Below are 14,724 nucleotides of genomic sequence, written 5' to 3'. Positions count from 1 at the left end.
GATTAAGTACCTTGAAAAATGCTCTCAAATCGTCTCTGCTTTGCTGCCATAATGTCCTGATACACAGTTTGGAGGATTAGTGGCAATTATTAAAAATGGTTATAATGAAGATTATCTTCTAAATTTTAAAGCATTCAATTTTATTTGGAATTCCTTTTGTTTTTCCTCCTTGCTTTAACATTGTGCTACTAAGATGAGGTGTGACAGCTACCAGACCTTCAGCAGAGATTAATGTCACTCTAATAGATTTTTTTATACTCCACCTCATTTCCATTTTGTCAAAGACTTTGTGTAGTACAAATATTCAAATCCTGTAAAAACTGTTTCTGTTACTTCTAAAATCTTCATTTCCCCTGGAAAGATTAAGAACATGCATATTTCAAACTAGTTTAGAATTATAATGTATCCCCAATGAAATTAAAAGACAACAAAAGAATAATATAAATGCTCTGTGTTCTTCACCTAAATGATGGAGTAGAGAAAAAATACAATTAATTTTGAGCAATTTCACCAATTATTTCCAAGGATAAAACCCTGTACAGAGCCCAGATATGAATGGGGTTTTGTAAAGCATTCCCATGCAAAGGTCAAAAGGAGATGATCCCTCCTGTCTGTGTGACAAGAGCACCAACACAGCTGTTACTACAGCCCAAAGCTGCAAAAAACTCTGCAAACTTCTCAACTAAATCAACTTGGCCTTCAAAATTCAGCCATCAGAATTAGTCATTCCTCCAGCTCTTGCACTGTGGGGAGGGGACATGAACCACGACCCTGTGGTACAAGAATGTAACACAGGGTCACTTGATCACCCTCTCGGCTGTGTGTGCACTCACTGCTACTGTGCCACCCCTTGGAAGAACTGTGGAATGAGTGTGCATCTTCAGGCAGGATGACACCAGGATTAAGTCCCTTAAACCCTCCTATCTTGTGTCTGAACAGAATCCATTTTTTGTAAATGCCTGATTTTGTTTTCTTGGATGCACGTTCCTGAAGCATTTGTTTCCAGATTTCTCCCCATGGAACTCGCTTTTCACCGTAAATAAATCCCTGCAATGAACTGCTATTCCACCTTAAACCCCTGACTGCTGGAGTCAATTCTACTTACAACATAACACAAAGTAATGGGAAAATCTAGAGAAGAAATAAGGCTGATTTTGGATTACCTGGTCTGCTGTAATGCTGAGGAGAATGGGAGGTGGGGGTGTACCGACCATAGCCCAGGGAGCCAGCAGAGCTAGGACTTGATGTCCTGTACTGCTTGAAAGATCTGTCATCTTGGTCACCCTTAGAGGAAGAGAGAAAATCATGTTATTAGGGAAGAGAAGCTATTTCTCAAACAGGCAGAATATGCCATCTCATGTGTTTCTGTGCTGTGTAGATGGGAGTCAATGCTGTCCTAAGATTCCATGCAATCCTAATGAAATTAGGTGGCTTTCAGCACCTCCACCTGCAGAGTGACTGAAAGAGCTGTGCCAAGTACCAGAGAGTGGTCATGTTGCCAGGAAAGTCAGCACAGACATAAAGTTAAAATTATAATTTAATTTGAACAGAACTGTAAAAGTGTTGTTTCAGGACAGTGTAATTTCCTGAACAAATGAAAGTGGGAGGATGATGAGCTCAGGTCAGCATGACAGCATTATGGTCACTTTGTACCCATATGAATAGATACATAATGATTGCAGACAACACAAAAATCAGCATTTGCTGGTTTCACTACATCATGAAACTGACTGTGTATAAATTACCCAGTGTGCCACGCTGTAACATGGTCATTACCCTAAGAAACACAATATTAACACATCAGCATTAATACTGCACCATTGTGCAGAGCCATTCATACAATTCCCACTAAACCCTTGGCTTCAACCAGTCAAAACCATGTACACACCCTCCAAGCCTCTGATTTTCAACAGCCAGTTAAACTGCAACTGCAGCTTGCAAGTAGGGTCTTAACAGTAAAAGCACTGAGTGAAACAGATGGGAAGTGACTTTGTGTAAACTTGCCATAAAAGCAAATTCAAATTTCTTGTTTTTTAAGACACGTGAGACATTGGCTTGAGTGAAGTTCATATTGGAACAAATCAATGTTACCTGCAGATGCTCTTTTATGAAAAGTCATACTTAAAAATTGCTTCCCCTCTCCTGTTCCAGTAGAAAAACATGAAGGTATCGTGCACTGTATCAAGTGTCAGTCACTTATCATGAATATGGGGATGCCTTTAGGCATCTGGATCATTCATCATTTAAATAAACCATACATCCTATTAGCCCTACCATCATCTCCCAAATTCTTATCAGAATAACTTAATTATGTCCACGCATTCATCTTTAGATGAATTTGGCTTCTCTGGGACTATCCTTGACTCTACAAAGATGTACAATAGTCTCACATCATCAGGTTTATCCTGTGGACAAGAGATGCTCTGTCCCTTCAACGTCACCCCAGACCTACCAGCTACATTTTCAAAAGTGGAAAATCAGTTTAGTATAGTGGCCAGCAGCATTATTGCTTTAACATCAAGTTCAAAAGTAGTTTTACAAAAAAAGCAAAGAACAACTGATGCTTTCCCAAACATGCAGTGTTCTGTAGGCACTCTGCCACCAACTCCTCTCAACATCCAACCTAGGGTTTTTCCTTCTCACTGTGTAATACCTACTCCAACCTTTGTGAAGAGATTTACAAGCAGTATTGCAATGGCTCTACAAAGTCTTGTAATGATATTTAAATATCATATGAGTGTCAGCTAAAGGTCTGTGATGTGTCCCATTGTATGACACAGTGGAATTTTCCTCTAACAAAAAATCCCTGCAACAAAACAGAGACAGCAAGCACAGAGAAGCTGGATAACATGGGAATATACACAAATCATGGCAGTCCCAACCTCCACACCAGTATCTCTTCTGGAACTTAATATTGGCAGTTTGGTAACTGAATTTAAAGGATATTGTTATAATCTTACAAAACATCACGTTTTCATATTGTTTCAGACCTTACCTTGTGTCTCTGCAAGGAACAATCAACCTAGTCCATGTCACCAAATATTACATGAAACATGCTTTTATTTTTAAATTATCAAAAAAATTACATCTATACTGGTTACCCTCTCTGTTAACCAGTTCTTAAAGTCCTTCATTCTCCATGATTACCAAAATTTTGCAGTGCATAAAATTGGGATAGTGGAGAAAATAGCCAGACCCATGATATGGAATTGAGTTACTATCTGGGAAAATACATTAAATGCTTTCACCGCTTCCAAAGTGATGTTTCTTGAAACAATGACTAACTTAATTAATGCACGTCAAAATACACAGACCTAGAAGTTCAGGTATGTGCAAATGATTTAAATGTAGGTGCACACAAATAGTATAAGTAGTTTAACTATTTGTGGAATAAAAAAATGAGAAGAATAAAAGAAGAGAAATCTATGCCGAGCACTAATTTGAATCAGCTCACACTGGCAGCTTTAAATGTGAACATAAATCATATTTCCCAATATAATTTATTCAGTAGAGCTTGAAGAAGTGACCACCATACAACCTTTATTTTGGAAAGCAGAAACATGGATGACAGTGGAGACAGATGCATACAGAAGACAATCCAGAAGCAGAGCACACACTGAAAACAAGTAACACTCTGAAAATCATAAATTATAAACCCCATGCACTGTAGAGGCAAGGGGCAAACCCCACATTTCAGACACTGCTGGTTATTAATATGACCAGGTTAATGCATCACAAAATGGGTCAGAATAGGAGAACAAAGGCACTGGGGATTACCTCAGTAGGTGTTGGAGAGAGCAACTGAGGTGACTGCAAACAGCAACACACAACAAATTAGTGATACAAATTCATGCATGATGTTATTCGTGAGAAGAATTACTTTTAAAATATCCCTATCCATGTATAACACATGATACAGTTAGGAAAAACCCCTGTCAATTAAGTTAGGGCAATTTTTTTATTATCTGTTTTGAATTAATACATAAGAACTAATATATAAATAACTTCATATTTGTTTTTGAGTAATTTCTCTACTACAGAATCCTGGGGTCTGGTGAGGGCAGTCCTGTGGCACAGAGAAGGGCAACAGGGAACTCCCAGTTAAAGCAATTGCCTGAAACTAAACACAAGACCTAATTAAATCTGCATTGAAGGACCTCCAAAATCAGGACTAGAACTGACAGTTTTAAGGGAAAGGAAAATGCCTGCACTATTTATTTTCAATTAAACATCATGTAATTTGACAATCTGCTGCTCATTTTCCTTTCCAAATCAAACACTACATTTGGTTAGTTGAGCAAACAGACTGAAAGTCTTGCAGCTGCAGGTAAGAAGCCAGGATGCTGAAATTTGGAAGATAGGAATTTTTTTTCCCCCTGGTAATATCAAGGACAATAAATAGTTGGAGCGCTGTGAAATATGTTGGATTGCAAACACAGTCCATGTTTGGTCTGTGCACCTCTGCCAGGCACTTGAGGAGGGCCACAGCTATCAGCAGCACCAACAAATTTTGACATAAAGAGGAAGTTATTATGCTCCACAGGTTCAGGGTGAGGTAGCAGCTTTTCATTTTGTGAAATCAGAAACCTGAATACCATTTAAACCCTTTACCAAATACAATTTAATTATTTTTGAATACTATCATGGTTCAGCACTGTGCAGAGAGGGCTTGGAAGAAAGCCTGCAAAACCTAACATATGCACTGCCCTTCACCTGACAGTGGTACTGAGACCTTAGTGGTACTGATTAAGTGTAAAAGGTGCAAGTGATAGCATGACTAGGGCTTTTATAAATATCATGACCATTAATTATAGCATTTATTTCTGCTCATTTACTGACACCTGGAGAGAACAAAGCAGACTTCCATGCTACACTCTATGCATATTGCTCATATCTAGCATATTGTAAAGATTTAACTTATAAAAATTTAGCTAAAACTATAAAAGCAATCATAAAGTCAAATGAAATGCAGGTATGTTCAGAGAAGAAAAGCTAACTTGCATGACAGGAGTTATATACAATTATGTTTCACAAAGCCCAGAATTAGTATTAGTTATTAGTATGTTAGTATTGTGTTAAATTAGATTTCATTAGCACAAACTGTATCATATTAGCTTTGCATATGAAAAGGCTGAAGTGCATGCATGACATGAGGATGAAGTTAAGTAAGGGACAGTTGAAAGAAATTTGTTCACAAGAAAGTGATACCATTGTTTTGTTACCAAAATAACATGGTACACTTTGATTAAAAAAAAAATTATGAAAGACACTTGGCTTTGCTTCTCATTTTTGCATTATAATTAGCAATGGCTCTTGTTTCCTACCGCATGCAGAACTACTCCCATGGAAAAACATTTTAATTGCATGTCATCTCTTCAAAAAATGATCACACATAGCAATGTTTTAATTTCTACAAACTAAAAAATTAAAATAATAGAAATTAACATCTTGGGTTTGGTTGTTGTTCTTTTTTTTTGGAAGTCACTGGGAATGAATGGATGACATGACTCAATTAAAATTAACTAGAGCTACAAATGTTACAGTTTTAAAAAAAAACGTTATGCACATGTGAATATCTTTGGCAACATGTTCAATGATGCACATAAAACCTGAGACTCAGAGTTAGAAAAATACCCATGTTTCAGTACCTCCCCGTAACTATGCCTGTCATCTGAAGAGTAACTGATATATGGAGAATAGGAGATCATATCTGGGCGGTCAATGTTATAGATGGCTTTATTTTTAGGAAGAGCAGCCAAGTCCCTGTAGTCAAGAATTTCATCTCCAAGCTTTGCCTAAGAAAAGGAGGAAAGAAAGCAGTGAGAATAAGAAAGAATATGAGCAGGATGCAATCAGACAAGGAAAGATAAATGTAGGTAGAAAAGTCATAATCATAATAAACCACTTTTTAATTTTGTTTGTGAACATTTAATCTCTTGTATTTACTACACTATGCTAAATATTAATGCTGTTTTCTTCTATATATTGTTGCCTTCTACCTCGTCACTGGCATTTGGCTAACAGGAATAGCAGGGCATCATTCCAATTCCCTGGTTATATCCCACTTACTCCTGGATGCACAAACAAATACAGAGGACAGATATTGCAGTCTTTTTCAGGCAAAACACACTGAATTTTGAAGTGGTTTTGGTGTGCAGAATTCCCCTGCTGTAAGCAGTAGTGAATAATCAAATATGTATTTCTAGCATATACTCTCAGGTGCTGAAAAGCATCAATCAGCTCTTTGATCTTCCCCATTCAGTTGTGTCCCACAGCTTCACCTCCTTTCCTGACTATGTCTGAACAGCCCTTAATTATGGGTCACAAACCAGCAGATGATGGATTTGCACCATGTTGGAAGATCACAGATGCCACTCAAAGTTCAAATCCTCCATGAGACTCACACAACCAACAGGGAGAAAGGACTGTGCTGGTCCCTGTTCTCCTCCTACTACACATATTCCAAAAGAGTAACTTATTACCAAGCTGCCACATTTTCACAGATTGCCCTTAGGATAATTGCACCAAAACTGTATCCAGCACAAACTGTGTTGTAGATATGATGACAAGTTGGCCACACTGAGAGTGGAGAAACAGGCAGCATAATGGTCTCATTCCCACTTCAGGTTTTGCAGAAGGATAAACTCTTTGTTGGCAACAAAATGATGAGTGAATCTTGCTGTGCTCTGAAAATCTCAGTATGATTAGCTATAAAACTGCAATAATGCTTTCCATATGCAAAAATACAAAAGTATCCAGGATTTATGTGTGCAGTAATTCTGTTGTTTCTTAGTATGAGCTAAGAAAAATTCAACAGATTTTCCAGGGGACTTTTCTATCAGATTAATAATCCAGGAAAAATTTAGTCTGACAACTTCCAGTTACCCCTTTTTCTAAAACAATGCATGAATTTGTGCAAGCATAAACTGCATGAAAAGAAGGGAGATTACTCTTAAATAGGAAAGTAGAACCAAGGTGCCATAACCATCACACAGTTCCATCCTTTAAGAAGCTAAAGAGCAATGAAATATCCTCTTAATTAAAGAAAGTCTCTCCCTGCTGAGAAAGCAGCAGAGAGCTCTGATGCAGAGACAGGTAATGCAAAGGGAAAGAATCTGTCTGTCCCATCTGTCCCAGAAATACGTTGGGCAGCATCATACCTACAAGGAAGGCCAAAAAGGCTGTGATTTCAGTTAAGGTATCCAGGTTTTTGGCCATTAATCTAGTGAATCCAAATTAGTTCAGAATTGGGAATATTTAAATGTGAATTATAATAATTTTGGCTCTCCATCTAGATGTGCAACTTCCCCTTAGATATCAGATGTCAGAGGAGTAAAACTTAACTTGCTATGTAATTCCTTTCAGTTTAGATATAACAATGCGGGCAAATTTGGATGAAGAAACACCTTAGGAATACAGCTGCTTTCTAAACACTCAATTTTTCAAACATTGAGTCTACACTGTATTTTTATTTTATTTGTTTCACCTACATTCAGTTATGTGAATGGAGTTCAAATCAGCTCAGGAAAGCTCAAATTACAGCTGAGAGGCTTCAAGCCATTTCTTCAGTAATTTGGTATTTAGGGTTCTGGTAAAACCATGCTCTAAGTATAGAGTATCTGTTTCATCTGGAATATGTAATTTTACAAACATATAATTGTGAATATGACCTGTATAAAAATATAGTGTGATTTCTATTCCTTGTATGAGAGCACATATAACAAAGCTATGTAAACTAATGTAAGCCTTCCAGTTGGATATATTAGGTTGGAGCACCTAATTCTGCCTTAATAAAATTAAGCAAAGTATAAAGCAGGACTTTTATTTAAAACTTATTTAATGGCATAATTTAGAAATGAACAAATTTTTAATTAGGAACACCAAAGGGCTGCCAGCACTAGGGCAAATTTCAGTCTGGATATAATGAAGTCATCCCTACAGGTCATGAAAAGATGCCCATTTCCTTCAAAAGGCATTGGCCTGTGCCCTCTCTCAGTGCAAGAAGACACCAAATTCTGTTCAGTAGATGAAGAACAAGTGGTATGGCTTTAGTAAACCATCTGTATGAGGCACATTCATATTTATGTCAAAAAAACCCTTTTTTCACCTCTCCCTATGTGACCACACCCCCGTGGCCCAGAAGCACAGCTGCCCTGCCGTGGGGTGGTGCCCACGATGATGTTCAGCACTGCTCTGACTCGATGGCTTTGGAACTGTCAGCACCACAAACTCATACTTCCTACGATGGAACTGCTTTCTCTAAACTGTTCTGTCCATTAAATACTCCACAGAGCTCACCAGCTGGTGAGGTACAACTTTACTACAACTTTAATGATTGGATCTGTGCTACTGCTTAGCATTAGAAGTCATGTAGACAGCTTGGGCTTTTTTTCTTTTTTTCTTTTTTTTTTTTTTTTTGCCTCTTTGGTTGTCTGGAGGTTTTTCCTGAGTTATTGTTTAGCTCAGTCTGGCCTCAAATTTGACTGCATATCTCTGTGTACCCGCTAGTATTAACAGCAAAGAGGAGATGGAAAAGCACAGCCAGAGAGGGACAGGGCCACATGTGGGTGGGACCTTCCTTTCAGTGGCAGCAAGAATTTAGGTTTGGCAAAAACAGCCACAAAAGCACACAAGACAGATCTTGAGCGTGTCTGTATGTCATAACACTCCTGTAACAGAAAACACATGCAAAAACAGATAGCCACTGTGATAATATAGAAGTCAGTAACATGTTTTAAATTCTTTTTACTTTCCTGTCTGTGAAAGCCAAAATAGGATTGATTCAATCAATCAAAATCAAGTTTTGACAATTAAGCAGTGAGAGATGGGACAGATAGAACAAGAACTTGCACTCCTCTGGGGAATCTTTTTTTCTGACTGACTCATATTGCTAGACAATTTTATTCTTTCAAAGTCCCAGCTGTAAATTACAGTAAAAAACATCAGGGTTGTGTGCTGATTTAATGATGATAGCCTTTAAAAACAAACTAACAAACAAAAACAGAAAAGGAGAATGGAGGCTCATCCTCGACTTTTAACAGCCAGTGAAGCACATTTAAGGTTGTAACACAAACATCAATAAAAACAGCACCATACTGCAGTTAGATAAATTTCTCTAAAAACATATAAATCTTAGGAGAATTCTCATGCTTAGAAACACAATGAGATGGTGCATGCCTCAAAAAAAGGGATCATTTGGCCAAAGAAAGTGCTTACATGATAACAGGCTCCCAGCACAATGAACTGTCTTCACAATGACATTTCTTGGCTGGTAATGTACCAGTGGTATTCAGCAGCAGTCAGAATCCCTGATAAGCATCTAGAGAAGAGGCACTTCTACCACTGCAAGTTCAATCTTACTCAGATAAAGTGCCTATTGTATTCAAAATAACTTTTATTTGAGGAAAAAAGACAAGTTTAGATCCAAAGCACTCTCTGCTTGTCTCTATGGAGGAGATAAAAGCCTTTAATATTTGTATAATAACCTCTCTGGAAGTCAACTGCATCTCCAGCAAGTTTCTCACTACATGGCTCTAACTGATGAGGATGACCTGCATCCTGAAGGATACTTGGCTGGGAGAAAGGAAAGCCCTGGAAATGCTGAAGCCCTGCAAGAGATATCTGTATGGATCATAACACACTTGCATTTTTTATCTATTGCTGGTATCCTTGAGAACTTGGCCATGAACTCTACATTACAGCAATTTTGATCTTGTATTGAAAAAAAAAGTCCTAAAATTTTGTTACACTTGTTATTTTAAATTCTCTCAATGAGCTTTTCAGAGTGTTTTGTAAACCATAAACACATCAAAGGTCCTCTGAGCAAGGGACTGGCATTTGGCACAGGCAGAGTCCTGCAATCACACACATGAGAGTTTCCTTAAGCAATCAGATGCAGGCTCAGGAGCTCAATTTAAACAAGTTGTGTTCAAATCCAAACTTGTAAAGTACCTGTGGGCTGTACTGTTTACTTCAACTTTTCTTTTCAGAAAGAACTGTGGTATTCTGCATGCTTTGGTATAAGCCAGCTCTAGCTATAGTGTAAGTGCTACAAGTACACCACAAAATATGGGAGGAATATGCCAGAATTCTGTAACAGCAAATGCAACACTCAAATACTTTAAACTCGAGAAAATAATTTCATCTTAGAGGAATCACCAACTGCAGTGGTTTAGAGACACTAACTTTCCATATAATGTGCTAAATTGTAGGAGGAAGCACAAGGTTTTCCCATCCCACAGAACAAATTTCACTGGGAAATACTCACATAGATCACACGGCTTGGGGAACCTGATGTACTTGAAGCAGGTACAGAAATAATACTCTCAGAGGAAGTCCTAGTTTCCTATGGCAGGAGAAGTGACATGGATAGGAAATACAGGAGAGTCAAAGATAACATAACAGTTATTTTAAAAAAAGCATACAGAACATTTAATTTAATTCAATCTCTAACACTCAAAAATGACATATTATAGTGAGCTCAAAATATGGAGTAAAAATAAAAGAACACTTGCAGACAATCAATTTAACCTTTTAAAAGTGCAGGAATTGTTTTACACATGGCTTTCTTATCCCTGCTCTTCAGAATAAAATGTCCCAGAGCATTTCTGGGGTGCCAGGGCAGCCTTTGGGCACTATCAGAGACAGTTACAAGACAATACAGTGACAACATTTTTACTCCAAGGTTATGCCATCAAACCACTGTGACTGAAACATGTCACACTGCCATGCCATTCACTCACAGCAAACACAACATGGAAAAGGACCTGGGGAATGATCATTTAAGACAGACAGTCTAATTAAACACCTCTTCTGCATAATTAAAGCACTTTTCAGTTTTCCAGAACTTGTGTAAATAACATAAAAGTGTCACTGATAAACTGATGTCATGTACAAACCATATTCCTCTTTCATGAGGTCTTTATAGGACACTCAATGCAGAAGAGAAAAATAACTTTAGAAAATTATGTTATCCCAATGTTTTGAACCATGTTAAAGTCAAATAACAGTTTTGGATTAAGCTCAGGATTCCCAGATAAAGCTTCAGAGCTTCTTTCTGTGTCCTGAGCATGGTCATGGGCATCTGGCCCAAGGCAGCCAAGCTTGAGCAGATGACAAGATGACCTCCAGAGGCTCCCTTGGAGCTCTGGGTCTTTCCAAGGACAGACAAGGGGTGAGTCCTTTTTCCTGACACCCCCTTGGAAGATCCCAATCACAGCTTTCCATTGGCACCGAGGTCACCAGAGTTCCCAGCCTGAGCCTTGCATGTTTCCAGTGACCTCTCTGAACAGCCCAAGTGGAAACCAGTAACAGGTGGTGCTCTTCAAGGGTCCTTACAGGGAGCAGTGATGCCTAATGTCTCCCTCCATGACCCAGACAGGGGGATTGAGCACATCCTTGGCAAACCTGGAGACTGCAGTGAGCCATGTGGTGGGATAACATGCTGGAGGGAAGGGATGCCATCCACAGGGATCCTGATCAGCTTGGGAAGTGGGGCCATGCAAACCTCATGGAATTCAACAAGGCCAAGGGCAAGGTCAGGGCAATCTCCAGTACCACCTCCACAAACTGGGTGGTGAAGGGAGGAGTTGGAGGATACTGGTGGCTAAGGAATTGGATATGAGACACCCCACATCTCACACATGCTCTTTATTCTCTTCATGACCCATTACCCCTTTTAGCATCCCCATCCATGCCTGCTCCACATCATCTCCCAGCTTTTTCAATAAAACCTCACACCTTTGTTGACTCTATTGCCTCTGTTAGTTCATTTTCTGTACTGCAAATTTTTCTTCTTCTTCCACCTACCTCTTTTCCCTATATGCCTTTTTATAAACGTTACTTTCCCTTGCTACTTTGATTTCTCCTGTCTTTTCAAGTGTCCTCCCTTCTGCTTAAAATCTCACTCTCCCATCATCTTTCTTTATGCTGTCAGTCTCTTTCACAACTTCTTTTTCCCATCCACTCCATCTCCAAAGTTTTGGAGCATGCTGCCACTTTCTCCTTTTGCCTTTGGCACCTACTTTTATTACATGCTGTTCATATATCTATATATAGGAAGATAACTTAAAAACAACAAACTGCAAGGTCAAACAGTAAATTTCTCAAACAGTAGATCTCATTCCAGACTTTACAAGTTATGTTGAAAAGTTCATTATTACTCTCTTAAAAATGGCATCCTTCCTTCTGGTTTTGTTTTTTCAATAATGAACATAAAGATCAGAAAATAGGAAAAACTCCAAGAAAAAGAAAAACTGCTATGCTCGGGAAAATTATTTGATATTCAGAGCTCGTCATAAACAACACCAAGCAATCACTTCCCAAACACATGGGTACAAAAACTACAGCCAAGATCCTTTAGGGTAAAGCCCAAACAAATTTTTTTTTTTCAAGCTGTAATTTAGTCAAAGTTGGACTTTCTGACACACCAGATTTAACAATCTTTTTATGGATGCTGCCTGCTGTTCTGACTTGCCCCATGTGCCTTCCTCCAAGCCTTGAACCAAAGCAGAGCTTTTCTGAAGAAGGATACCAAGGGTACCACTTAGGGCATCAGAGAACATCAGAAGTGAAAAACCCACACTTGGCCTCTACATTAAATGAGATAGTTGTAACTCATTCCCACCACTTCAGAAGGATCATTAATTCTTCATGTCCTAGGGACAGCTTATTTATCAGCTAATCTTCTGCCAGAATTCTCCCCCTTTTCCCCTTGCACACAGAGAGGTGCACAATCATCCAACTTAGGAGGTACTTAAAGCCAGAGACTAAATTAAATTGTGGCTGGCTTGCCAACATTTTATAAACAAAAAATTTAACAGAAACGCCAAGGATTTTTTTTTTTTTGTAAAAGCAAAGTGAAAGTCCTCTGATCTTTTAAGTTCAGAGCCACATGAGAAGAGAAGAGGTCATGAACTGATAACATCATAATCAAACAGAAGTTAATTTTAAACTTTTTTTTCCCTATGCAGATTTTCACATTTTTACTTATTCAGCTTACAATATATATATATAAAACTCTTAGGTCAACATTCTCCTTTATCTATAGCTTTAATCACTGATTAAAAGCAGAGTATTTATATTACATTTCATTAGCCAACTGGATTCCTATAATTTAAAATTTAAAATTACAGTAGTGAAAATTTTCCAAATCCTTCCATCCATGCCTGCTGAAAAAAAAAAATTGATAGAGAATAATATGGCAATTTAAAAACATTGGATAAAAACCACAGGTATTTTACCTTGTTTTTTTCTTCAGCCTTTGCAGCCTGTCTACAAACTGGATGCCAAATGGATGTTCCTGCAAAGTAAATTTAAAGTTCTGATTAATTCAGAACCTTCAAAAAGTTGAAAATAAGAACCTTCTTAAACCCTCCCATAAGGTTTTATAAGACATAGGTTACTGACTACTTCCCCTGCTAGTGCAGGATACTTTCAGAGGTCAAGATGACAGCCTCTCAATCCCTGTGAGCCTGATCACAGACATTTATAAGATTTCAGAAAGCTACATGTACCTCAATAGGGCAGATCAACATCAAAATCTGAGTCCTAAGAAGCATGATATGGGATCTCTGGAGCTCCACCAGTCCAACCTCCTGCCCAGGGAGGTCCCATTAGAGCAGGCAGGGCTGTGTCTAGCTGGGCTTTGCCTCTTTTTTATCTAGATATAGTTAGAGTTTCCTACACTCCGGTAATACACATTCCTGTAGTAGTCAGGCTTGGCTCATACACAGTAGCACAACAGCCATGGTGGGATGGAATTGTACACAGCATTGTGCCATGTAACCCTACTGAACATCCAGTCTGTCTGTCATTTACTCACTGCTTTCACCTTGCACTGCCCACATGTGTGTCTCTTGTAAGTCTGCTACTAAGGAACTGCATAAACTCAGGGGAATTTCCATTGTGGAGGAAGCAGGAGATACCCAATGAACCAAATCTCTCTTGCATACAGGTACTGAAACGAGGATCTTAACGAGATGTAAGTGAACAATGAGCGTGAGACAGAAACTTGAATAGTTTTGCACTAGTCACAATTTTTCAAAAAGTTGAACATGATGTTTGGAATATTGTTCAGAAGAAGTGGAATGTGCATAATGATATAAAATAAAATAGTTATTTGCAAGTCTTAATAGTAAGAAGAAACCTTTATGTTTTTGCCAGTCTGAGCTCAGACACGCCACAAATTAGAGCTCCAGAGGTAAACAATGTGAGTGCACTACAACTTCTGCCTGACTGAACTGGAATCTGAGAACCTTTGCATAATAAATACTTAATGTTTATACTGGGTGGGGAGTATCAAGAAGAGTTATTGGAAATGCTTTGTTTTCACAGCAGTTTGATAGTTTTCTAACTAGTGGATTTTGGAAACAAGATAGAAACATAGTCTATTTCCCAGAAGACAGATGGAAATCATTAGAATTTATTTCACAAAAATAACTCAGATGAACCCAGATTCTTGCAGTAAAAGAGCACCTATAAGAACAGACCAGATAAATTATGTTTACTAAGTTACTGGGATTTTTTGTAGCTGAGTGACCTAAGAACCTGAGTGACTATAGCGCCTTTAAATTTAATGCTAAGTTCTCTTCCATTTACAAGTGGATTTGAGCTTGCCTCATTTGTCCCATAAATTGCTTCAAATTATCCCAGTGGATTTAAGAAGTATTTAGTTGGTTTTTGTTTTTTTTTTCACCTACTCCTCTCCATAGCCAAGCAACACTG

At 38.3% G+C, this 14,724-nt stretch overlaps 1 protein-coding gene across 1 annotated transcript in view; it reads right to left on the bottom strand.

Moving 5' to 3' along the window:
* The window catches only part of ABLIM2 (actin binding LIM protein family member 2), a gene marked incomplete at its 5' end in the record, with an annotated part of 93,144 nt that overhangs the window by 33,249 nt on the left and 45,171 nt on the right, over window positions 1-14,724 (bottom strand). Inside the window, 5 exons of the mRNA XM_084205113.1 lie at window positions 1,164-1,284; window positions 3,778-3,810; window positions 5,649-5,795; window positions 10,268-10,345; window positions 13,242-13,300. Coding sequence (XP_084061239.1) covers window positions 1,164-1,284; window positions 3,778-3,810; window positions 5,649-5,795; window positions 10,268-10,345; window positions 13,242-13,300 — 438 coding nt within the window. The remainder of the gene's footprint in view (window positions 1-1,163; window positions 1,285-3,777; window positions 3,811-5,648; window positions 5,796-10,267; window positions 10,346-13,241; window positions 13,301-14,724) is intronic.

Source organism: Fringilla coelebs (genome assembly GCF_963513975.1).
Source record: "Fringilla coelebs genome assembly, chromosome: 4".
Classification (NCBI taxonomy): domain Eukaryota; kingdom Metazoa; phylum Chordata; class Aves; order Passeriformes; family Fringillidae; genus Fringilla; species Fringilla coelebs.
This window is presented reverse-complemented; position numbering and strand designations above follow the sequence as displayed.